At 40.5% G+C, this 27,668-nt stretch overlaps 1 protein-coding gene across 3 annotated transcripts; it reads left to right on the forward strand.

Annotated features, from left to right (window-relative positions):
• The first annotated feature begins 2,652 nt into the window (after positions 1-2,652).
• On the forward strand, positions 2,653-27,350 carry slc38a3b (solute carrier family 38 member 3b). 3 transcript variants are annotated; one of them, XM_068712181.1, is made up of 17 exons: positions 2,653-2,883; positions 12,090-12,275; positions 12,650-12,670; positions 12,837-12,918; positions 13,026-13,141; positions 16,058-16,131; positions 16,472-16,564; positions 17,423-17,504; positions 19,930-20,012; positions 20,892-20,950; positions 21,299-21,472; positions 21,636-21,715; positions 21,803-21,903; positions 22,842-22,966; positions 23,062-23,206; positions 24,266-24,369; positions 24,517-27,350. In XM_068712181.1, exons 2-17 carry the CDS (start codon positions 12,172-12,174, stop codon positions 24,619-24,621), a joined length of 1,548 nt encoding a protein of 515 aa, XP_068568282.1. In that variant the 5' UTR covers positions 2,653-2,883; positions 12,090-12,171; the 3' UTR covers positions 24,622-27,350. The 3 variants fall into 3 exon arrangements, with proteins under 3 accessions (XP_068568282.1, XP_068568283.1, XP_068568285.1); XM_068712182.1 differs by lacking the exon at positions 12,650-12,670; XM_068712184.1 differs by lacking the exons at positions 2,653-2,883; positions 12,090-12,275; positions 12,650-12,670; positions 12,837-12,918; positions 13,026-13,141 and adding an exon at positions 13,932-14,108.
• Positions 27,351-27,668: the final 318 nt, after the last annotated feature.

Consider the following 27,668-nt stretch of genomic DNA (forward strand, 5'->3'; position numbering starts at 1 on the left):
GATGTTCAGTGCAAGATAAGTACCGTATGTAATAACAGGGATCTGTGTATTAAGATGGATTATTTTTGAGTTAAGACGCCACACCAAAAAAAAAAAACACTCGACATGCAGAAACCAACAGAACTCTTAACTAATAAGTCTTCTTTTTTTGAACCCATCTTCTTTTGTTTTCAACACTTGTACCAGCCTGTAATTTATCTTTAGTACATTGTGTCTCAGATTTCATTTTTCCCTATCCCCCTTGTCGACGCCATAATAAGTTTAAGGGGAAAAAAAAAAAAAAAATCCATTCTGTTGCTCCTTTTGTTTAAAGAGAGCATTGCCCTCTGAGTTCAAGGTCTTTGTTTGTGCATCCGTTTGTCAGTGGAAAGAGATGAAGAGAGAATTCAACCGTCCTGTAAATGGTAGAATGAAAGGCTGTTATTCTTGGATACTGGATACACTTTCCATTGTCAAAACTGATCTGTAAAAGGTGCGTTCACCTGGCATGTGCATTTTATTGCTATGATTTTTGTTCTTCCACACAAAGAGGAGGTCAGTTCATACAAACAAAGTGTGTTACATAATGGAACATAATACAATACGTCCCTTGGGTTATTTCTTGGACCTCTTGGGGCCTCAGGGTTTGATACTTTCACCTCTCGGGGAGAAATGTTCTGAACCTCACATCCTCTTCTGTTACATAAATATATTGTAGCAATACGGCCTAACTCCTGCAGTCCGAGGTGGGAAACCCAGGATGGTTGTTTTCCTATCCTGCTTTCTCAGAAATATCAAACATTGATCTGAAAGCTTGAGAAAGATGAGCCATATCCCGCTCTCTATGAGAACTTTTGCTCATTTCTAAAGCAGCTTTGGACTGAGTGCTGTAGAGTGCTGTAGTGTGTGAGCAAGCACGTTCAATATTTTTAATGCGACCAACTGATTCAACTAAATGTAATGTATAATGGGCCGTATATTATTGAAGAAATGTAATTTAAATAGGACCTGGGATCCCATCAAACAGCAAAAAAACCCAGCAAAAAAAATATTGACATATATTCTATGGTCTTTTTGTGCAACTCGAGAAAAATATCAGCATTAACAATTAATTTCAAATAATAGAAATTAAATATAAATATAAAACTTATAATACTTTTCGTGTTATGGAACAATCTGGACTTCTGCTGCCTCTTCCATGTGACATTTTTGAGCAACATACATTTGTTGCATTTCAACGTGCGGAAATACTTTTTCACATTTTCACAGTTATGAATCAGGGTGTGTGGAGCGTTCGGTTTTTATAACATGTTACAGTCTGGGTGAAACCTTGTACAGGTGTGCTGTGCTGGATGCTTATGTTTTTTTTGGGGGGGTTGGGGGGGGGGGGGGGGGGTTGATAGTCATTTTTAATTAGCAACCCCTCTGGTGTCAGAAAGGGATCTGAAAGGTCAGCAGACAAGTGTCACTGTCTATGAAGACCCCCACTCATTAAGCCCTTCCTGGATTACTCTGCAGAGATGACCCGCTTGATGGAGGTGTAGACAAGGATTTTAAATGAATGTAAACTGTTGAACGTTAGTATCCTCAAACCTCATCAAGCCAACGTGGCCTCTAGAGGTCGCTAGAAGAGCCACTTATCCACTCCAATGAGTAGTATAGACCAGTTTCTGTTGGGTGGCTTCTCGGTGAACCTGTGCTAGACACTCTAAGCTACAGTGATCACTTTGTAAAATACATTGTAGATTTGTTTATGCAATGATCAGTGTCAGTCATGGGTCTTTTTTTGTATTTCTGTGAGAGTTTTGCGCTATGTGTTATACATGTTCTAGTGCTGCTTATGTTCTGGTGAGCTAAGAACAATTTTTCCAGACAGTGCAGTTCTATTCTATTCTGATGTCTATGTGAGTAAAGTTATTTACTGCTGAGTCTTCATTTGAACACATATGCCTTATTCCATAACCACCTTCGTCGTTGTTTTTATGGACTTTGGTTGAGCTTGCTGTGCAACTATGCAATTAAAACCAATTAGTGAATTCATTTATTACATGGTATTTGTCTGTCAGAGGCGATGCGGTGACCTCCTCACATCAGTATTAAGTGTCCAAGCAGGTTTTTGTTCTCTCGTGAGTGAGCAGGGGGGACGCTCTCCACATTCCACCTTCTTAACAGGTGCCAAATCTCAGGCTGCACCGTGCTGGGAGCTGCTGGATTTACTGGATCGGATGCACCAGGCAGAGAGAGGGAAGCATACCACACCATCACTGTGGGGAACTGTACCGATGTATTAAATTGCCTGAGTAAATGTGGTGAAAAGGGGAGTTTATGCCATTATCAAAAACGTTCTATTCAAATGTGTATTTACTTCCCACTGCTGATTATATGACACAGATATTGACTACAACTCTCTCCATTATGATGCCTCTTTGTTTTACGCACTTTACGCAGCGTTGTGCACTTTATCACTCCCATAATAAATGCTCAGTTATTGCATGGCAAAGGCAAGCGTAACCGCTGCCACGAGCTCTGATTTTCCTCGTATCTCACTCACCTAATGCAGCGAAAGTAGCGAAACCACCAGCGCACATATAGAGGGGTGGGGTGGTGGGTGAGTGGGTGGGTGGGGGGCGTTGGTTGAAGGAGGCGGATCTAATGCGACCCCCACAGTTGAGCTTTCACAGGCTTTTGCAATGCCTTCCATTTCTTAGAGCGCATTTGTTGCCGCTGACTCCAAGAGCGACGGTTCCCAAATGTGCGTATACAAAACGCGAGTGTAGATACGTACCGCCACCTTCACTGAGAAGAGGAAAGAGAAGACACGCGAGGAGAAACAGATCCTGACCATCACATCTATTCGCACTCATCACAGGAATTAATTTGGAAGCCTCGTGACAAGAACCTTTGGTAAGACTAAACAAATTAGATTCTTTAAAGATGTTTCGCTTGGGCTGCTGTGTTTGACATGATGTTTGTGTTTAATCGGTTTTATTAAAAGATGTATTGAGAGGCGAAGTGGTATTTTAAAAACAATGGATGTAATATGATTTTTCCCAATCACACTGGGATGTAATGGGGGGGGGGGTTATAATAAAAACAGACAGGGTATTATGAATATTGTAGCCTATATGATCACATGGCACACTATAGGCCTACTGAGGCATATGGCTTTGTTTCCTATTGAGGGGTGATCAATGGAGACAGAATGGTATATGTTTGGTCCTCCCGCAGTGAGCGCCAAGTCCAGATGTGAGGACCATGTGCTTTAAGGACCCAGTGACAAATTGCCCATCTATTGTCTGAGCACTCGCGTTGCATTTGTGAGTCTTTCTCTTCAAGACATGTAGGGTCAGCTTGCAGGTTAAGGGTCGCCATGCAACAGGTAAAGAAACAGCTGGATGAATGGGATCAGTCTACGTGGCCAATGTGTGACTCACAAGCAGAGATTACCTTTGTTTGATTAAAGTGTTGGCAAATGTTTCCTAGTTTCTGTTGACATGTTGTTTGTTTTTTTTCACAAGCAGTTGTCGTCGATGAATCAAACTTATTTCTAGGGAGCGTGTGTTGGTTAAAAGAAATTCCCTTTCCTGCCGTGTACTCAGTTTCTACCTTACTGTGTCGTGACCAAGCCACATGGCATCGCGTAAACCCAAAGACAATTTCCTTTTCCTCCTACCACCAAAATCATATCCGACCCGCACTAATAGCCCGATAGAAGCCCACCACACCACACAGTCTGCGTCAGGTCAGCCTAATATAGACAGCAGTAGCTTTAACAAGCAGCAGCAGCAGCAGCAGCAGCAGCTTTTTAAAGCGCTTTGCCATTGTTATTGTCAGCTAAATATACAGGAAGAGCGCCCTGTGTGGGAAGTTAATGCTGCGCACTCGTTGCTAATGTGATATTGTGTTATTGGCTTGGAGGAAATGTTACCCCCCCCCCTCCTTCATTCTTCTTCATGAGTGAGAGACAGTATTTTTGTAATTCTTAATTAATGTTTTCTTTGAGCAGTGTTCATAAATTCATATTTATCATGTTGAACACCATCTACTGTTTCAACTAACAATATGAAATGGGTGGCATATTTAAGGGTGAAATTAATAGTTAATTAACAGTAAATTAATCAACTATTCCATTAGGCTCATTGTAATTTTTATTTAAAATTGTAAAGATATTTTATTGACCAAAAGATCACTCCATAACCAAACTTTATTGCACTAATTCCATTATTGCTATTATAAATATTATCTCCACCAGGAGGATCATGCGATCGGTTGCATGTGTGAGTGAGGGGTGTCCGTGAGCGAGTGTGCGCCTCTGTGTCTGTCCACAGCAAAATCTCGCATTCTGCTGCAGCAAGCTGCATCATATTTTGGGTGGTCAGTTATAGCTGCATGTTCAAGGACCTCTCGTGACTCCTCGCTCGCTGCTCTTACCCGGCCTCGGACACTGGGGGCAGCTAGTGACACAGTGAAAGTAATACAGCTTTTAGAGTTTTGCATGGTGTGTTTGGGTAACAGCTAAAGAAACGACCGCCACTTAGCCGCCGCTATGCGGACAGCTTGATGAGTTTAATTTTTGTTTTTGGCAAGATTGTGTGCGGTGTCTTATACAATGATTTCAAAGCCAATTGCCTGCACACATTGCTTGTTTTTGAGTTTGAATGAAATGTGTTTTATCACACAATACAGTAGTGGTCGTTGCAGAGACACCTGGAAGAGATCTGCACTCTTCTGAGTTCACCTTTCTACTTAATAAAGTGTTTATAGGGAAGCAGCCCTTGTTATTCTTCTGGAATATGTTCTACTCCTACTCCAGGTTTCCACAGTTATGATAATAATACTTAGAACTTAGACACGTATAATTCATGATGCTGCAGTTTTCCGGGGGGGAGATCAGCTGTTGACATGCTCAATGTTGGAACGGCTTACAAGTGTGTTGCCCGTTACACGTTGCCAGTTTTAGTCTTTGACTTACTTAGAAAACGGTGGGTGTAGAAATGTGTATTTTCCTGTGAAACAACTGTTGCACTTAATGCAGGTGTTGAGGGGTCATCATGGAAAACTGTAGTTGTACTGCTAAAACATGTAGCTTTCCCAAGTGTGAGGCAGAGTTAAATTAGAAATATTTTTGAAATACCAACCATATTAAGATTGAAAACCTCACAGTTTCTGGTATACAGATTGACTGTCCGGAGAACTTCAGTGTGTGTACTTAAGGTGGGGTGGCTGAGGGGACAGGTTTTTGACTTTGGCCCCTATCTAAACACCAACACCCTATATGGGTTGTCATGCTGGGTTCATCACAGTGGAGAACGAGCAGATAAGCTCGACTGCGGCCAGTGACCCCGGCATGTGCCGCGATCAAAGTGGCTGAGAGTTTGAGGACAAGCTGGACAGGTGCGCGGCATGTGGACGCCGATGTTTTAACCATGTGGGAACCAGCCAGCTGTTCTCCTCTGTCACGCTGAAGAGACCTGTGAATACCTGCGTTTGACTCAGCCCAAGTGTTAAGTGTCAGAGACTCCAGAGGTTATTATTGTCCTTGTCATAGGGCTCATAATCCGTGGGGCTGAATTTAAACATATCATGTGCCGTTGTCTATATTTGAGTCATTATAAAGTCCTTTATTGATGTTGTGTGTATGGAAATGACTAAATTGCATTCATTTATTTAATATTTGATATGTTCCCTGCAGGCCTTTTAATCTTTAGGATTGTCTTTTTTGAAATTGTCCCGACAGATAATGTTAATGTTCATTATCTTATGAGAAAGTTCAAACTGGACTGTGGCATTGTGGTGTTTTATAGCTTAACGGGTAGAAAATGGCACAAACGCTCCAGTGAATTTGTTCCCTCTTGAGCAATCAGTGCCAAATATATATATATATATATATATATATATATATATATATATATACCGCCTCTTATGTTCATATGGCAAACATGTTGGCTAACTGTTGCCTATTTACACATCCAGAAAATACAGAGCAACAATAGCATTCGTTTGGAGTCGTGTAGTGTTGATCTGGCGAGTATAAGTCCAATATTCATTCTCCTTGTACTATTTTGGTCTCCACCTACTCCTGAGGTAAATATCTGGTTATTTGTTCACCAGTCGGTAACTTTGTCTGTCTGCTGTTTGGCACTGATAAGCTAGCATGCAGTGTGTTTATCAGAGCGTTTTAACTGAAAACAGCTGCTTCCTCCTTCCAAAAAAAACAATGCTACGAGAGAGGTGAGAGTGAACCGAAAAACAGTGGCTGCCTAAACAAAGATGCTGTAAAACCACGTAGCATTGAAACTGTATTCAAAACCGTGATCTGAACATAACAGAAATGACTGTCCCTGACCTTCACACTAGATGCAAACTGGTCTCAAAGTCACAAATGGCCGACATTAGCATCTCCCATGCGATGCGTTCCTTTTGTAAATGCGTAGTGTGCTGCAGAGGCTCACTGACGACAAATAGCCCAGCGACACACGTTCTGAAAAAAAAACAACCCACATGTCAATCTAGAAGTTGTTTTAGATTTGATCTACGACATACGTTGTCCATTTATTAACTACAGTAACAAATCAAAATATATATGTTCTGTCTATAAATAATTTAATATAATATTAATAATTATTTTTTTTGGATGGTGTCGTTACATAAAGACGCACCTGTGCTCGAGTCTAAGAGCGGCCCGATAAGCCTTACTCCGAACCTCCTGCTGCCAGCTGTTGTTTGCCAAGCTTTTTCTTAGAAAAAGTAAGTGCTCTTTAGCTTGTCAACATGTACTTGTGATGAATTGAAGTCGACCGATTCCTCATAGTGACTGACAACGGGCCTTTTTTTTTTTTTTTTTTTTTTAGTAAACTCAAACAGCTTCTTTTTTCAAATCTCCTGACTTTCCTTTGGACCAAGAGCAATTAGCCACCATAGAGCTACTTCTTCTTTACTCCTAGAACACCGTTCACAATAACGCAGTCTGCTGAATTACTAGTTTGCAGCTGGAGTTTGAAATGTTTTACAAGGTCCACAAAGGCAGGGTTTATTGCAGGGTCACCGCATTAGAGTGCACTGGATTTTACAGGTAGTCCGTGTCCACGTCCTGTATTACGTATGAACTTGCTTCTGTTATACTTTTATGAAAGGCAAATTGTAGGGCTCCACCTGCCGCCAGTGTACATGCTACCTGGATTGTCGGCTGTTTGATGTCACTCTGCAAATCATCAGTCAAAAAGACTGAGCATAATATTTCCAGCTAAAACTTTGTTTAAACTGCTTGTAAAACAGCGTGTTAAATGGTGTCTTGTTGCTTTTATGGTCTTTAATGATTCCTGTCTGTGTGAGAGAGAGAAAGTCAGGCTGGGAGATTACATTAAGAAACTTTCTGTTGACTCTGTAGACAGGTAAAATATGATGGAGGTTACATTTGACTTTGGTTTTTTTTGTGTTCAAAAGTCAGGGCTAACTTTGCTCACCTGAAAAGCATCAGTAACCTGACGAGAGCTAACTCGTGATGTAGTTGAATCACAGTGCGTCAGTTCTGTCCAGCTTCACATTGCTTTAGCACCACTGTATTTAGGCCGTGACACAGAAAGCTAATGCCTTTGGTAGCATGAATGTCACCCAGATCTTTTGTTTTGTATTTCATTTGAGGTTACATACATCATGTGGCTGTCCCAAGGGAAACATATCCGATTTGCTGTATATAACACATCCCTAAACTCTGTTAGAATTAATTTCTTTGTTCAATCTACAGTCATAATATATCTTCTAGTCAGAAAGGCTGAGACTATTATTGGTATATGAGGAAGAGGGCAGAGCGTGAAATAGAAACATCATCTATTTCGTTCAACTAGTTGATGCAGTACCAAAGCTGTTGAAGTGTAATTTTTTTAATTATCTTTCTTTAAGGATTATTTAAAATGTCATAATGACTTGCATATATGGATCATTTCATAACAATTCTTCCCTTACTCCTTTTTGTTTGAATGAAGATACATTCTCCAAATGAGAACATAAAAATAACTCGTGTTTATTCCAAAAAAAAACTGAATCCTTTATCAAAGATTGAATATCCACCGGCAACAATCACTGCTCCAGATTGTTGTTCATTTGACCTGAGGAGATGTTCGGAGCATTCAAAAGGGGTTGTAGCTCATGACGAATTGACCGTTATAGAAGCCGTCCCTTCAGCCTGCTGCTTTGCCACTTAGCAGAATATGTGATTCAGGTGCTGGCCGACGTCACGTAGGACACCAGCGTGTGTTCCTCTGTCCCCAGCAGCACGTGGCTGAGACGAGCTGGTGCTGCCAGGCACTGTTGGCTGAACCTCGTGTCTGTTCCTGCGCCCACTGTTTCCACACTTGTCCCGTGGCTGCCCTGTTTCATGTCCAACTGACACGAGAAGAGATAGGAAATAATCGTGGGAGTGTTTTTATAAATAGCCATTCTCTCACATTAATGTCCAACGGACGGGGAAAAATCGAACAGTTAATCACCATTCACCTTCCTGTTCAAACATTTCAAATGTCACCTCACTCAGAATGAGACCTTTCACTCTTATGCTCCTCTTGGGCTCATTTGTTGTAGAACACAATGGGCTGCGGTAGAGGTGTAGGAGTGTAAGGGGACTCCCGTGGTGCTTAGTAAAAGAGGATATGCTCCATGCAGTTTTTCACACGGATCATACCCGAAAATAGTTAGCAGTTTTCTTTTGCCCATAGGACTTCATTTCAAATGTTTTATTGATATAGAAACATCGTATTACTCACCCCAAAAAAGTATAGTTTAGTTACCAAGAGGTTGATGCAGAACTCGTTTAAGGCTTGTAGATTTTACCTGCAAGATACAGAGGGCAACCGTTTTCCACTTGACCTTGATCACTTGAAGTCAGCAGGAAACAAAGCCATGGACAGAGAGGAATCAGAAGAATCAGTTTGATTTGCAGCTTCCGCAAACAAGGAATTGGTGTCCCCTCCTTTGTGCCACAATTGTACAAAGGATTTGGGTTGTTATTGTTCTACTGGTGCTAAAACAAGTCATGCATATGTGCATAACCATTGGTTTTTGTGTAGTTGAATTATACAAGTAGGATGTTCTCAAGATGACTCAAACAGCTATGAAGATCTGCAAACTGTAGTCCCTTTTTTTCAGTACCAAAGCTGGCGGCAGCAACGGCCACTTCAGAAACCACATCTAACAGAGAGTCTCTAACAAGTTGTCTTGGATCGCGTTGAGGGACAACTTTATGGACACACATATGGCTAAATGGTCCAGCCTGCCTCGTATCAGACATGTGTCTGTTTGAAGAACAGTTACCTGATCTCAGGCTTGGTCTGTACCCGACGAAAAAAGTTTCCACGGAGTTCCAGTCCTGTTGTGTTAACGCTGCTAATTCACTGTGACATCCTGTTGTTGCACCTTAACTGCATCAGATTGATGTGGTCCTAAAGGTCTTTGCCACCCTTCATAAAAGCCCAGAGAATGCTGCTTTATGGGCGTGTGATTTCCCTGATAGTTTCCAATGGAAAATACTCCCTGGCTTATGCTAGAAATTCATTGGAATGACTTAATTGGATGAGTTGTGTGTGTGTGTGTGCTGCACCGTTGCCTTGCACTACTACTCAGAAGGTCTTATCTAACTTCAACATTTCCATTTGAAATATATGAAATCAATATGAGCTCTTCTGACTGAGAGCAGCAAACTAATCAGTCGGATAGAAATATCCATTTGCGAAGGAATTTGCATGAATACAGTTTTATTAGAAAGAAGCTTTTGAGTGTGATTTTGCATTTCATGCAGTTTATAGACATTTTCAGGGTCTTTGATATAGATTTGATTTCCTGTGCTAAATACACGTCCATCACAGTCCAGCTTTTATGTCTTCCATCTGTCTTCAATGACTTCTGTCTTGACTAAATTGTCTAGTGAAATTAAAGATATTTAATGTAAAAAAACCCACCTGAAAACATAAACTTCACTGACACCACATAATCCAAAAAGGCACTCTAGGGACAGTTTAGCTAGTATTAGCATTTTCTACATCACCATTGACTGTAACTGTCTCTGATTAGACGCATTAAACAGGTTAAACGGTTATACGCTGCAAAACAGTGATCATGTGGGTGGAACACCGGCAACATCATGAGACTTCATAATGAGCCTCCTACTGTATTTACTGTAAATAAATGGCTCCAAGCTCATCTGTTGTTTTCTGGTTTTTAATGCGCCGAAACAGTGATTGGATTCTCCTGGAGGCCACAGCAGGTACATCTTTTATGATTTATAATGGGGAAGACTGGAATCAATATCTTGATGTGATGCTTCAAATGATGCAAAGATATAAAACATGATGAACTTCATTTCAAAATGACTTACGCTTCACTTTTTTTTTTTTACCCCCAGTTTCTCTGGAAATGATCATTATCAAAGTCTGGTGTTGCAACAGAAAGTATTGACATTCGGGGCTTTTACATTTGTCGCTATGTGACGGGACATGTTAACTTAGGGCAAATACAGTGACTGAATAGATGTGGCAATGGAAGGTCTCACTGAAGTTAGATGATATTTTTTTTTTTTAGGTTTAAATACATTTTCTTTATTGGAGGAAATGATTCATTCGTTGATTGGCATCTGCGCCTGACTATTGTGTTTATGCTGTGCAGCGGGACTTTGTCTTATCCTACTCTGTCTTCTTTTGTAGCTGCAGTGGCCTTGTATCAATGGCCCTCTTAAACAGTGTGAATAGCGGTAATAGGGATCTTTTGGCTGAGAGGACACCGTGAACACAATGGAGCTGCTGTTCAGTTGTCACAGAGGAAACAGCAAACAACGCAACATTGTCTCTCTGAGTTCTGGTGAAGAGGATCCAATATTGTCACTTGGGTCATGGTGTGACGGAATCACATATTATTAATAGTTCTTAGTTACTGATCATTTGATTGAATGTGAGTGATGTGAATTCTCCCACAGAGGTCTTGACAAATATACCTTCTTTCTCCTCAAACTGTTGTGACAGAAAACCCCATGCTCCTTAAGGCAAACTACTGTTGAAATGTGTGATTATAGTAATACGGTAATAACAGTTTTGCAAACTGCTTTCTCAGTAATTTGAGGCCTGCTGTTGTGGGTGATTTAGCATTTTGTTTTGTGCTTATATTCGCCCTAAAGACCACCGCGTCATTGTGTGGGATGTGAACAGTAGCACCGAGAATCTGTATGTTTGTGACATTAACTACCCGACGGACAAGAGCAAACAAAAGTAAAAAAAAAAAAAAACCCAGACTTTGACCATTGACCATGTGGTCTGTACTTGTTTGCCTGGCTCAGTACTGAAGTTCTGGACAGCACAAAAAATAAATGTGCCATACTTGCCAACATTTTACCTCAGCCCTTGATCGTTCACAGCTACGTACCGTACATGTTGGTGTATTTATTGCAAAAGTTTCATTGAACACATTGGATGAGTGAGAGAATGAGGTCAGGCCTCGATTGTTGGAAGTCCCCGTGTCAACAGTAGAACTGAGTCATCGCTACCCAGATGTTGCGTAGACACATATTGAATTTAAGGCTGCATGACGTCCGTCATTGATCGCAGAAATTACAGAAGCGTAGCTACGCTAACACCACAACCTGTTGCCTGAGCTATTAGACTAGAACACTGCTCTTTGAAATTGAAAATGAATTGTAAAAATTACAATTAGGCGAAAAAGGCAATTACAGTCAACAACACATACACCAAAGAAGTATGGATGAAGCGCATGCTTTCACTTATTACAATACATAATTTCTTTGGCGTCAGAAGTCACAGTGAAATGTGAATTTCATTATACATTGTTCATTAAAAGTCCAGTGTGTATGATTTAGGGGGGATCTATTAGCAGAAATGGAATATAATATTTATAAAATGTACTCATTCGTCTATAATCCCCCAAAACTAAAAAATCATTGATTTTTGTTTGCTTAGAATGAGCCCTTGCATAGAGAGCGGGTCCTCTTTCTCGGATTCCACCATGTTGCACCGTGATGTTTGAACAGTAGCGCATAATAGGCAAACCACGTTTTTTTTTTTTTACATGACCTGTACTGTGTGTGATTCATGTCCTTTCTCTCTCCGTCCCAGATATTCAAGATATCGAGCGACTGTAAAGGATCATCTTCATTGCACACATACAAGCCAAAAAGAATCAGTTCCTACTTGGACTATGGAACCATCTCAGTCAGAGATGAACATCTTATCCAACGGGAAGAGTCACGACCTCGAGGGTGACTTAGGGATGCCAATGAAGACGTTGCCAGATGAGGATCAGTGAGTATTCTCCCTTTACTTTAAATCACAGAAGAATGGCTGCCCTTTGTCCTTCACATACTGTTGATGGCATTATAACACAGCATGTGTCTGGCACTTTTTTATACCTCTTGTCTTTCTGTATTATATTTGAAACCACATCCTGGATTATTCAAACAACTGTCGTTTTAAGTTAACTGAACAATGAAACCTTTGGAACGCTTTGATTTGCATACATACCTTTGTCCTTGTGATAAGAGTTTATCGTTTAGTAATGACCAGGATGTGGCGAGCGACATACAAGTATGACTTACTTCCTATATAAACTTGACTTTTTTTTTAAATGCATGTTCACCTTGTTTTTTGCTCACCTCATCGGGTGGATCCTTATTCAGAAATGGCACTCAAACAGTCAGGTATGTCTGCGCAGCTTTTGCACGAAGACTTTTTCAACTGCATATTTGTCTCCATGCATATGATAATAACAGAAAAAAAAAGAAGCAAGTCGACAGGAGATATGTGCACAGTTTTAGGAGATAGATAGAGAGAGCATCCATTGACATTTATCACTTGGCCCTGTAGATTTGACGATAATGATGGAGGACTGGAGAATGAGGAGTTTTTGCCCAATGCGGATGGAGAAAAACACATTCGCTTCAAAGATGTGAGTCAAGTTTACAGACAAAGATCAACAGAGTGAGGATTATGTTTTTTTTTCAAATTGTACATTTATTGTATGCTCTTGTTTCTCCCCCCCCCCCCCCCCCTTAGTTTGAAGGAAAGACGTCTTTTGGCATGTCCGTCTTCAACCTGGGCAATGCTATTATGGGCAGTGGAATCCTGGGACTGGCGTATGCCATGGCCAACACGGGCATACTCCTCTTCTTGTGAGTAAATAAGTGTGTTTATCAACTGGTGGCACATTACAAAATATGAGCTAGAACCTGCATACAGGCAAAGTCAGTCATGTCAGTGGTTCCAGGGCTGCATTGTTTCATTAACATATCAAAGGATGGAGTACGTTTAAAGGTTTAACAGTGTTGTAGTACTTGAGACCGGTCTTAAGAGAACCTTTTTGAAGGTGTCGGTCTCACACAGAGAGGACTCTGGATTTTGAAATTCACCTCTGCAATGCCTTTTGATGCCTTTTTCATAAAGACATGGGAATGTGGATCTGAAAGATCCATTTGAGGAGCGTCAATGTTTCACATTTTATCGTAGGAGTGTACTGTATGCAGTGTGGGATTCACACCGGTATGGTCTTGGTCTTGACGCGGACCTGCCCCCGCAAAGTTTTGGTCTTGCCTCAGCCTCGATACACTCTGGTCTTGCTCATGACTTGGTCTTGGTTTAGGCGGTCATGACTACGACACTGTTAGTTTAATTTACTTGGTAAAAAAAAAACGATCAAACTATTTGCCAAACGCATTATAGAGTCCTGAGATTCTCTAATGTACCTCCTGAGGGATTACGCTTGAGGGCCAGAGTGGTGCCAGTTACTTACAGGAGTGATTTACAATCTGTCGAGACTTCTTGGAACATATCGTGTACCATGATATGCTCATCTTTACTCATACCTTTTTCCAAGCTCCCATCCCCGCTCCCCGTTGCCACATACAGAACACCCAGAAAGGCCACAGCCCAGAATAACCAATCCTCCAGTGTGAGGCATCTGGGTTGCTCATGTCCTTCCTTCTGCTCCTGCCACAATGTTGCCGTCAGATCGCGACCCTCCCTGGTTGTCTTGGTGATGTCTTCTGTGTCTGCGTAGCTGCAGAGAGCAAGTTGCAAGACTCGGGTATAGAACGGCCTCAGTGTAATAGATTCAACTCCTCTCATGAAGGACGCTGAAAGGTAACTTTCCTATGAAATTCCTGTTAGGAATTAGGTCAGAGTTAGTCCAACCATATATGCTTGGGGATCGAATCATTGCTAATGGCAGTAGGTGCAACAGAAATGTATATTTACATGAGTTTTCAAAGCAACCAACCTGGAGGTTAACAGTCTTTAATATTATGGCAACTTATGTCAAACATAACATTCAATAAACAGCACATGCATGTCAAAGTTAAACAAAAATGCAATTGTGAACTGCTTGTATTTAAGGCCAATAATAAAGTGATACATTATGCCTGTTCTAAGAAGCACAACACACAGACGTGAGAGTTATTGAAAAACTGTAGGTTTGATTGAGTCACCAGATGTAAATGAAAGGATAATAATCCTCTAGTATGATTAACAGCATGACATATGGAGATTATTGGTATTAGTTGTAGTAGTATGGCTACATTACAAGCAGTATTAAAGCATTATAGATTACCAGTGTATATTTGCATTTCACTATTTTCTATGTTATCCTTATATCTTATTATTATTATTACTACACTGTATCTCACTGTAATGCTTGACTTGCTTTAAGTCTGTGTTTTTATGCATTAGACAGCACTGCTTTTTAAAAATCGGCTTAATCTCAGATGCGATTAAAGGCAAGTTGCTCTTTTAAAAGGGACCAGACCAGAGACGTTTCAAAAGTGTAATTCCTAGAAAGCAAACAAAAGAGCTTTCCAGGCACATGAGCCCAATTATTGATGTGTTATTTCAAGAGAAACACTCTTCGGGGATTAATTTCTCTATACGAGCGCTTCCTTAAAAGAAGACCATCAAGCATTGATGCATGCCTCCTAGCTTCAGAGCTTATGCTTCAGAGCTTCATGTGTTAAGAATATCTGCAATATTTTACCCTATAGTCACTATTCCTCTTTGTTCGTACATGTTTCCTCTGAGATGTTCGGTCCTTGCTGCCTCAGTGGCTCTTTGTGCTACAAACGTTATTCCCCTCATTGTGGCTCTGGTGGAGATTATAGCCGATAGAGTCAAGAGAACCCTCGATCCACCAGCAGAGATACAAATAGACATTCTCACTCCACGTCAGCTTATTTCCAGTGAGACACAGAAATAGAGCAGTCGTGAAGGCGTCAGGATCCAGAGATGTCTTCATTCACACAAGTAATGTAATATACTAAAAAGCAGATCCAATAAACGGTTGTGTTTGAGTTGAGGGAGGTCGGACAGTTTGCACAGCGGTTGTAATGCTGCTAATGACTGTTCAGTGGAATCCGAGGGCTCGGCCTCTACCCCTCGGCCTGCAGACAATACATACACACATCAGTGGTATTCTCACTGCAGTTGTGGCTACAGGAAATGCTGGGAAAAGGTCTGAGAAAGGGGGTGGATTTTGGATCGACCTTTGACCAATAATGCTGACCTCACAACCCTGCTGACTTGACTCTGTAGGAGGACCACTGCAACTGGTAGAGCCAAAAGGGGTTGTGGGAAATATCGTTTTCATCCGTGTGACTGTCGAGTTCAATCAATCGGGAGCATTTGTATTCTAAAAATAAGTAGTATTACAAGAATGCCTCATCTTTGTTTAATGCAGGACATTTGCCTCAACTTTTGGTAAAGTCTCACGATAACACTGTACACCATCAGCTGTAAAATGTCATGCAAAGGCGGGACAGTGACGTTGTGAAGAATCAGCCACTGCTGAAGTTCAACTTCCCAGGCTTAATGAAATGTTGTTTTGTTTTTTTGTCAGGTCAAACAATAAATTGCGCGAATAAGTTATGTCACATTGGCGGTTGCGTTTAAGAACATGCACAATATAGCAAAACTGTTTTATTGTAATGTATATGGAAATGGTCAGACCAGGGATATAATCCCAGAAGGAATGTAGAATTTGGTGAAATACACGGTTGACATATATGAAGCTATATGACTGTTCCTTCTGTATTGTGTGACAGGTTTCTCCTGACTGCAGTGGCAGCCTTGTCGTCTTACTCCATTCATCTCCTGCTGAAATCCTCTGGCATTGTGGGTAAGATTTGTGTCATGTCTCGGCCTTCTGTGAAGAAATAGTGTAGCTAAATGTGTGTACAGTTATGTCATCAGAATGATATGTACCTTAAAAAAAAACCCATCAGTTCTACAACATCTGATACATCTAAACCGGGTAATCAAAATGAGAAACCATGCTATAATCCAGTACGCGGCAAACTTTATAATGAGTAGATAAAACCGAAAATAACAAATGGTATTCACCCAACAGTCACAGTTGTCACATTTGTATTTGTTTATTTTACTTTATTTGTTTTATTTTTGTGTTGCTCAAAGGTTCGTCTCAGCAAAGATAACTGAGTGAGTATTAATGTTTACAGGAATTCGAGCTTATGAACAGCTGGGCTACAGGGCCTTTGGTACTCCTGGAAAAATGGCCGCTGGTATAGCGATTACCCTGCAGAATATTGGAGGTGAGGAGTCACCGTGACTTTTTGATTCATGTGTTCCTAAATATGTTTGCCTGTTTGTGGACGCCCTGTAGAAGAAAACATGAGTTATAATGATATTCCCCACTCGACCACACACACACACACACACACACACACACACACACACACACACACACACACACACACACACACACACACACACACACACAACTACATTCCTCAAACCGTTTATAATGTGACTTTTGTTCTTCGCTGAAAATGAGGATGTTACTAAGAGCAAAGATCAGGAGAAGTGTTGGTAAATAGCTGCTTCCCCTGCTGCTGCCTGCTGGCAATAACACAAGTATAGATATAACACAGCTTTGTAGATGCATTAGAGGCATGATTAACATGATTCAAGTTGGTTGTATTTATAATGCTTAAAGACTTAATGCAAGGGTTTTCATAAAGATGTCTCAGCCCTAAGTAGGTGCAATAACTACACATGGATTGACGTTGATTGGCTCACTTTACAGGGTCATGGCCAGGACTTTAGAAATGCTGAGGTCAAATATCAAAATAGTGCCAATAAAAGGCCAATAAACCCGGGAGGCAGCTTGTCTTAATGTATGAAAGCAGTACAATTCTGGCCTTTTTGTCAGACCAAGTCTTTGTAAATATACAAATGTCCAATCTGCCGATAAACTACCGCTATGTGTTAATTCTTTTAAATTGTAGACAGTCACCTCTTCCCCGTGTTGCTAAAACACGAGGACATGACCTCGGCGTCCTCAACAGAAGCTACAGCTCCGTCACTTACACAAACATAATGTAACATGGCTTTAGCGAATCATGATTGGCCACACGTGTTCACCTTCTTCTCTGTCTCGTCTGTCGCAGCTATGTCCAGCTACCTGTACATTGTTAAATCTGAGTTGCCGCTGGTCATCCAAACTTTCCTGAAGGTGGATCCCAACTCTGAGTGAGTATCATCACTTAAGTGCTTTTCACCATCAAAAAAAATCTCTGCGCCGTCCAGCTCGGCCACTGTGCGCAAGGTCAAAGGGGCCTGGCAGACTATGCGGGCAGTGAATAGTTTGCACCACTCATTGATTCAGTGGGTGTGGGGGTGTGATGAGAACGGCAGCCTGTAATTGGCTGGGCTGCAGGAGGCCCTCGGCTGGGTACTATCTGTCAGTTATGTCTACACATAACATAAAACCCTCAGCGCTGTCAGCTTGTTCGCGTCAGAGTCAGACACAGGCGCTCTGCATAAGGCCACGGCAGACTGAAGTGGATCCCAGCTGCCTGTTTGAATCTAAAAACAAACCGTGTGCTCGAAAAGGGATTGCAGCGACCGCAGCGGTCCCTCTGAAAACATCTCAGGTCTTAAAGATTAAAAAAAAAAAAAAAAAAAAAAGACTTTTACATATCGGAGCTAAACATCTAGACAATCCTCTAATGCATCCAGTGCAATATACAATACAATTTTTTAACATATAAGTCTTCTAAAGGGCACGCTACCTTTTATCATTGAGTAATTTTAGAGTGGGACGAAGTAATACATACAGTGTGTCTATGTTTGTGTGTGTTCATTTCAGGGGCTTAGCTACACTCGAAATTGACGTATGAAGCATTGTGACTCATGCTCTTTCTGTGTCTCACACACACACACACGCACACGCACACACACACACACACACACACACACACACACACACGCACGCACTCACAAATGACAGCAGCAGGTGGTTTAACATGGGTGCCAAATTTCGTGGTCGAGCAGAAGGACAAGTCAGCTCAGGGCTGGCACCCAGCAACCGAGACACACTGTTCAATTCCACTCAGTGCGACCTAAATATGTGCTCCATATCAGGACATATTACAGTTTCAAAATAAAAGCAGAATGGAATAGGATCAAATTACATTGCGAACCACATTATTTCTGCTAATATTTCTTTCATAACTTTCATATCACAAGCTAACACTGTAAAATCCAAAAATAATTATAAAACAGTGGCCATTCTTAACCACTCGGCTTACATATTTAATAGTTCTACATTGCAAACACTCAGCTATGCATTAAGACATTTAAAATGTTTAAATGCAACACTTGCAATTTGCTTATGAAAACTAATGTGACCTGGACTTTCACTTGACTTGGATTAGTCTTGTTTGACTTTAGATTTTCCCTAAGCAGCTCTGGAATCACATCACGGCAGATACATTTCATCTCACATGTGAAAGCTGATCGTCTCAAATGGCCTGCTGGCTAAATGTCCTAAGAGGACATGACCTGTGATTCGCGTGACTTCCTCCACGTTCCACATACAGACAGAGCCAGTCTCATAGATCACTGTGGGGGCGATGGCAGACAGGGGACTGGTTGTGTCTTGTCCAGAAGGTTAAAAATAACATGTTTAGCGTCTTAAAAAAAAAAGGGGGCCGTAGGACAACAAAGACTGTTCTCTCCACAGGATTTAGGAGACAGTGATCTTTGACGCTTTACAATTATTTCTTTAAGCTTCCTGTTGCTGGTGCTCATCCCAGGTCTACAGCTACTAATGGATTTTGTATTTCTTTTCCTCCTCAAGGACTTAAACCTGGGTTAAAAAGACACATATACACATGTTGTGAGGGTGTTGTGTTTTATGAAGGGCATTCAAAGGAGGTTGTTGGTTTAATGGGAAGAAGTGTGTGGTGCCCACATACAGCCAACGATGAAACGGCAGCACGGTGCCCTTATTGGTTTGAAGCATAGGCGCAAGCTACTGCAGACAATGACCCGGATGAAGACCCGTGTCGGTCGCAATGCGTAGGTCATTTTAAATACATATTGCAATGTTAGATAAAGGCATTTTAATTTAGCACAATCCCTACAATGTGCCTTGGACTGTTTTTGAAGGAGACTTGCAACCCTTCACAAGATTGAATGTGTTTGTTATGGCGTGGGGCGAGTAATAGAGATGTTTGTTGTATGAAAGAACTAAAGGGGCATAAGTAGCGATGGTTTTTATGGAAAAAGCTGGTCATGTTTGATGACGTCTCGTCTTGGTGCCGCGTATGATGAGGCTCCGCTATGTCTTCCTATTCACGCGACTGTGAACAGTCCGCATGAATCATCAGAGTCGCATAGAGTCTAGTCCAGAGCAACATAAGAAGACATGTTTTTTCCACAGTTTTGAGGCCAAGGATGTTCCCAGCAGGTTGCTTGTTTTGGTCAGTCAAAATGCAGCGCATCAACCGTTCGTTTCAATATGTAAAACCATTTCTTACCATCTAACACATTTTCCGCTGTACATTTTTTTCTTTTTTTGTCACCGTCTCTCTGTGTGTGCTGTGTCTCTCTGTGCCAATGTTTTGAAATATTGAGCTCACCAAAGTAAACTATAGTTTTCTCCAAACAGTCTGTGGTACTTGAATGGAAACTACCTGGTCATCATGGTCTCTGCCAGTATCATCCTGCCGCTGGCTTTAATGAAACAGCTCGGTGAGTAGAACTAGTGCAGTTGGACGCTGCAAGCAAGGGAAACGTTTGTGGTTCTTTTCACCACAGGAACTTTTCCAGGGACGTCTTTAGGAACTCACCTGCATTTTGACCACTGGGGTCTAAAAATGATGCATAGTAAAAATACTTATGCTAGGTCAAAATGATCATACAGTAAGTCAAAATGATGAGAAACTATTTCTTGCTTTTATTTTATCACCCATAGCTTTTTGTTTACCTTTTCTTTTTGGGTTGGAAATGGGGTTGCAAAAGTTCCCTTTTGTGGTTACTGGGCTTAGTTCCTGCCTCCTAGTATTAAGAGACTATAAGTCAATGACGTCCTTGCACTTCTTTGCCTCTCCGTCTGTTTTTACACACGCTTTGCTGCGAAGCTGAAGATCCTCAAGCCGAAGTCAATCCATTCGTAGTTTAGCTCTTTCCAAAGCACTTTGCATTTAACTCCAATATGCTTACAAAACACACATTATACACTTGCCAAATTATGAAACATTTTCTATCTTTAGGACTTGTTCATTGAAGTTATTTTTTTTTCTTTTTGACTTTGAGCTTAGGTAAGCGCATTTCGATGCAGCAGTTACCTCAAAGTCAAGCAATTAGCGGGTCTTAATCCGACCTCTGGCAGAGGAAACAGTAGGGTGCCCAATTAGACATCATTTTCTCTGAGTCCATCCCTCCCTCTGAACTATTCATTAATATAGAATACACATGCTCTTTCTGGTCCCATAGTGCTGTGAGGTCATTCTTCTGACTCTAAGCTTTGTGAAGCTCTTGTGTAACTATTAGGGATCACGGTAGTCCCAAACAACACATGAAGGCCAAATGGATCAGGAGCTCTAACATCTATTTCCTATTCATTTTCAGGCTACCTCGGCTATACCAGTGGCTTTTCTCTCAGCTGTATGGTGTTTTTTCTCTCTGCAGTAAGTTGGTCCCGCTCACATAGTAGAACATCATCACAGTGACTCTTCACAAGGAGACTCATTTGTTCCGGCATGTCATCTTGGCACGTTACTCACTTTCTTCCCAACCCCTCGTCTCTGTTCTTGGCGGTATGTTGCTATGTTTGATACGGCGCATATAGGAGCTGCTTAATGCACATCAAAGGTTAAAAGTAAAACCCAAGTACTGAGAAGCTGAGTCACACTAATCTGACGTCGGCAGTGATTATTTTGAGCCCTTGTTTTATTGCATCCCTTACGTCTTTTCTTCTATTCCACCTGTCCTTTTCTTCATTTTTTCGCCCCCCCCCCCCCCCCCCCCCCCTGCAGGTTATCTATAAGACGTTTCAGATCCCCTGCCCCTTCGAAGAGTTCTCAGCCAACACTACTGACGCCTACCACAGCCTGAATGTCTCAAGCCACGGCCACGAGTACAACAACGGTCTGGTTCATGAGGACGATGACTCCCACTGCTCCCCGCGCATGATCACCATCAACTCACAGGTAAGCAGCTGAGCTGAAAACGCAGTCGGCTTATCTGGATCGCTTTTTTTTTGGAACAGTAAAGCAAACACACGTTGACGTCTGCAGAGTTCCCACACTTATTTTGAGACTCTCGGTTGCACTTCTAATCATAGAAAGTCACGTGTTAATGTGTTCTTAACAGACAGCGTACACCATCCCCATCTTGGCTTTCGCCTTCGTTTGCCACCCCGAGGTCCTCCCCATCTACACCGAGCTCCGCAAGTGAGTCGCCCCTCACCTGCATATGTTTTTTGCAACGCGTCGTTGCATAATGGAGCGTTCAAGTGACTTTCAACTGTCTGATTTCAGTCCAACGCAGAAGAGGATGCAGAAGGTGTCCAACATCTCCATCCTTGTCATGTACACCATGTACTTTCTGGCAGCTCTCTTTGGCTACCTGACCTTTTATGGTGAGAAGAGTTCTTACTTTTTTTTTGGAGTTTGTCTTTACAATATTGGTGGAAAAATAATATTTAGGAAAAAAAATCAGATCGTCAGTAAAACGTAAAAAGGCGTAGAGAGGCAGTTAAACGGAGAGATGTTTTTTTTTTGTAAAACTAGACTTATTGGACCTTGCGATTGTTTGCATTCGTCAACCAGTCATGTTGCAGTTGTCTCTCCAAAATGTCATAATTTCCTAATTTTATCCACTTAGACATTTGTGTGAAATTGTCATAAAAAGCATATGAATTCTTGAGTTATGAGCAAAAACGTGTTTTGTGAGGTCACAGGGACCTTTGACCACCAAAATCGTATCAGTTCATTTGTGCAAGTGGATGTTTATGCCAAATTTGAGGGAATTTGCTCAAGCTGTTCGTGAGATATCGCGTTCACAAGAATGGAACGGACATTAGGTCACAGTGATATAAAAAAAGACTTGTCTTTAGAAGAAAAAAGAGAAAAAGAATAATAGTTTTGTCCAAATTGAGGGGATTCTGCTTTATATAGAATACTAAAATACATAAAAGAAAATCTTGCCATAATACAGCTTTTAAAAATACTTAAATATATATTTTGTGGCAAAATGCAATGGCAGCAATTAGATTAAATATTTAATCATTTTCAGAGAAGAAGGTCACCTTGGATTTTTTTTTTTAAAACAGATGGTTTTAAAAAAATATGGTTTTAATTTACTGCATGTTGTTTAGTCATATTATGATAAGCATATTATTAATGCGTAGTGTTTTTCTGCATTGAAGTGTCTCGTCCCCCACATAGAGCACAAGCTCCATCTTGTGGTGACGAGCTAGAGCTTGTTGCGCGCCGGTGCTAGATTACATTATTAGTGACGTTCACATGAGACTTTATCAATCATTTGTCTATATCTATTTTTCACATATTTCTTTAGGCAATGTGGAGCCTGAACTGCTGCACACATACAGCCGGATTGATCCTTACGACACCTTGATCCTGTGCGTGAGAGTGGCCGTCCTCACGGCGGTGACGCTGACCGTCCCTATCGTGTTGTTCCCTGTAAGTCTGTTGTCCATTTGTTCCCCGTGTTCCTCAATGAGTGTGACGCCGTGGTGTTATTCCCTCATCGAATCCTCCGTCTGTTCTCTCCACAGGTACGTAGAGCCATCCAGCATATGGTATTCCCCACAAAGTCCTTCAACTGGTTGCGTCACATTGCCATTGCTGTCGTTCTGCTCACCGTCATCAATTTGCTGGTGATATTTGCCCCCAACATTCTAGGCATCTTCGGCATCATCGGTTAGTACAAAAAAGATGGAATTGTATCAAAAGTATCGTAGAAAAACGTAGAAACACTGTCACCATGACAGACTTATCATAACTAAAAAACATTAGAACAATGATTGGAAACAATATATCAATATATCCTACAGGTCTTACTGTATTTATCCACTTGTCTGGATTTATTCGACTAGATATTCTACGTATGATGGGATTATTATGAGTTACTTATTATGTCGCTGTGTACAACCCTCCTGTTTGATGTAGCAGTGTTTGTTGTATTTCAAGCTTTCACGTTTCTGACACACACACACACACACACACACACACACACACACACACACACACACACACACACACACACACACACACACACACACACACATACACACACACACACACACACACAAAAAAACATTGAAAAAAAAAAAACGTGACCAGAGCATGTTTGCTCACGGAAAAACCAAAGTCAATATTATTGTCACGCTTTGTCCTCATGTTTCAAAGGTTAGAGGTCAAAGTTGAAAAAAATTTGAAGTCGAAAAAAGCGCCACGGGCGTCTTCAAAGCCACAGATTCTGCTTTGACAAACACATGCATGCAGATGACGCAATATACAGAGCTGTTTGCAGCAACTTTGGGACATTGTTGGGACTCACAATCCGGGAACTGGTCTGTGTCAATTTTGAGTTAAAAAAACAGCTGAATATGAAGAAAAAAAAATCATTAATATAAAAAATGTAAATATAATGAAATAGATAGATAGAAATGAAATAGATAATTCATGAATGAAAAAAAGAAGATGCAGGAACAAATTCAGAGGACAGCAACACTTGTAAATAAAATAAAATAATAGAAAAAATAAAATGATAAATAAAAAAAACAACAAATGATCCATCAAGTACCCTGGAAAATAATATTATTTCGACAGAACTTGCTAAGATGTTCTCAGTGTTGAGTCATTTTACTCAGATTACTTACAAGCTGATTGTAATTAGACTTTCGAATGTTTTGCCTTCATGTCACTGCAGTGCCGTTCGCTTTGTTTTTCACCAGCCCTTCCTCGTTCTCCTTACAGGTGCGACGTCGGCTCCCTGCCTCATTTTCATCTTCCCTGCAGTCTTTTACATCCGCATTGTTCCCAATGAAGATGAACCCATGAACTCTGTTCCTAAGATACTGGTGAGGCCTCGACATCTCTCCCCCTTCACTCATTCATTATGCTTATTTGGTGATTATCCCGTGGGATTAAAAGCTATTGTCATGGAACGGAGTTCTTGATAATTAAGCTTCGATGCCGTCGATGTGCTCTTTTCTCCTCGTTCTTAGGCGGCCTGTTTCGCAGCTTTGGGTGTCTCTTTCATGGTGATGAGTCTGAGCTTCATAATCATCGACTGGACTTCAGGGGGCGGCCATGCTGTTGGAGGCCACTAGATGCTGCGCCGGTGTTTGTGAGCTCTGGAAAAGGGGGAAAATAACTGGTCAATGTAAAGGGAACACTGTCACTTCAGTGGGATCGCCACAGGGCTGCACAGAGCCTGCAGGGGCTCGTAACACAATATACAGTATAGTATGTCGGTTGAGATCACACTGTAATTGATCGAGTGAAATTAGCTTTTTGTGAACAAAGTCCTTGCATAACGAGATAATTCATTTAACATAGTGCAATGGTAATGCAATTTTTAGGAATAATCAGGACTAAACCGGGGCTTTTTTTTTTTATTACCATCTGTTGGTTCCTCCTTTCCTGTCGCCTCCTTTTTATTGACACACAAACAACTGCAGCTGGTACTGTACAGAAAAATAAGGCACGGTCGTCTGTTGGGCTGAAGACGGGGAATGCATCAAGATATATACATGAGGAAAAACTTCAATTTCAATTATTTTTTCATATGACACACACACACACAAGAGAATAGTCAGATGATCTCATCCTGACCAGCTGCTCTCTGAACTGTTCATCGTGATGTAATATAAAACAAAAACAGAAAAGTGCTTTAAGGCCTTAGAGTGCAGGTGATATTTCATTGCATGGTCTGTGGAGGTGTTATGTAACGCATCATACGAAGCTTTTGTTCCAGATCAGCTAAACTCTCTTCAGAAACCTTGGTGCCTTATAGCATTTGGAACAGCACACAAACACACAGCAAAAATATGTATATTTATTTAGCCACTATATCTGTTTTTAATTTCAAATGGAATATATTTAACTATTGTATATGATAAAGGCAATGATCCATATTTATCGTATGATATCAGTTTTCGTTTTAGCTTACAGTATATAAATAATGGTAGGAGTTACGCATGATGATATTCAGATTTGTTTTTAATAAAATACAAAGAGCTTGATCTTAGCATTTCATACCTCCCCTTGCAGGACTTTTAGCTCACGTATGCCAAAGCGTGAACTTGAACACAAACCAAGTACAGCTCAACTTTTAAACGGACAGTTCACACGTGAGTCTAGCTCCTAAATCTAGATACCCCCTTTAAATTCCTAAGTTCAGAAATCTCTTTTTTTTCTCCACACTGAACAGTGAACATTCAAACTTAAATGAAATGAATAGTTTGTGAAAATACACTTATTCACATTCTTGCACACTAGTTAGATTAGAAGATTGATACTACAAAGGTTAAACGCCTCCCAGACCCTCTAGAGCTCACTGACTAACATTTAATACCCGAAAGTCAACCTACCTCTAGTCAAATAATGGTTTCCAGCCATGCAGATAGTTCTGGTTGTACTTGCTCAGGTCTTGAGTTACACTACAAGGACACAAGTATGTGGACACCTAAGCAATGAACATATCTTTAAACGTATGCCAATAAAACAAAAAAAGTATCTTATAGACACTGCTTTGGATCAGTTAGAAAATGTGATTTTTAAAAAAATAATAATTTGGTTGAACCCACCTGAGCTCGAACAATGTTTGTCCATGCAACATGGGTTGTAAAGATGAACCCGCTGGTGGGAGTTCATTTCTTTTATTTAATTTTTAATTTGAAGATGTATTATGCTTTTGTGATTCTGTTGTAACAGCTTCCTGGTTTGTAGTATTTGGAAATCTGCTTTCACCCTTGTCGACTACTTCGACCTGACGCTAATGTTTCGCATGATGCTATTATGTCCAGCCTGTCTTGTAGTTGGTAGAGTGAACACAGAGATTAACCTTCTGACACTGTCCTGCATAGATGTTATTGTAAAACTCTTACAGTGAAGTGTATTGAAGAATCATTCTGCGCTATAGCTAATATTAGCATTATGAAGCCCTTCTTAAAAGATGCTACATGAAGTAATGTTTCAAACATTACTGTTGTGATGATCTGTCAGTGATGACACATTCATGGATACTTTCAGTAATTCTTCACAAAAGCACTACAACATGCGTATAACCTTTTTCTTTTCTTTTTTTTTTTTTTACAAATTACATTTCATTATATACAAATCACAAATGAACACGTTTTAAAAACAGCACAAAAAAGGTTTAAACTTTTAATAAAAACTCAGAGAAATTTTATAACAAAATATTTTCTGCTCTTATCCAAAGGTGGTCTTATATTGTATCGCAAGTTTCAGGCTTCATAACAGTCCTGCGTAAATCATTACTTCTCCGAATGTATTTATATAGTATCTATTCCTTTAGCGGTTTTGATTTTTACGGATAAATTATGAATAAGTCTAGGAAATACTTATGCACATATCAACCTCCGTCCCTTGCTTTTCCACATGTATTTACGGTGGTTGTAGTGGTGTTCATGAAAGTTTCGTTTCGTCATGTTTAGTGAACAGAGTTTTTATTCACTTAAAGGTATCGTGCCAAAACAAGAACTGACTACCTACTGCTTTAAAATGCCTTTAACCTTTAAACAGGTACCACAGTTTTAATACCAGACGCCGTATATCAAATATGCATTTTTCTTGTACCTAAACAAATCTGTGTGATATTTTATTACAGCTGTTGTTCAAGACATAGATTTATGGAAATGACACGACTATAATATAATATGGTATATGAATTTTGGTGAATAAGACGTGGCTTTATATAAATAATGTATATAAATGTAAACCTTTTATATTTGTGATGCATATTTACAATAGCTTGTAAAGTGTAAATAGCAGGGACAGTTTTAGTTTGCCAATAAAATAATTGTAGATGTTTTTACATTGTCTCTGTTGTCATCATTTCCCCTTCTTATGTAAGCAGCACATTTTTCTGCTTGTTGTGTTTAAGCAAATCAGCCTAACTTCAATCATATGTTTTTGTGTGTGTGTGTGTGTGTGTGTGTGTGTGTGTTGCTTTTTATTTGTATGCATTTTAACAGATTTTATATAAATTGGAATGGACATTTCTACATTTGATCCTTGTGGGAATATACCATCTTCATCCCCAAACGTATTTGTGTAGGTTTAGAAGTAGAGTTGATCTACCTGGTCAGTGCAGATAAAGTAGTGTCGGGTATCAATCCCTCGGAGCTAAGCT

This window comes from Cebidichthys violaceus, unplaced genomic scaffold (genome assembly GCF_023349555.1).
Source record: "Cebidichthys violaceus isolate CVI_PGR_0920_01 unplaced genomic scaffold, fCebVio1.0.p SCAF_17, whole genome shotgun sequence".
Taxonomy (NCBI): Eukaryota; Metazoa; Chordata; class Actinopteri; order Perciformes; family Stichaeidae; genus Cebidichthys; species Cebidichthys violaceus.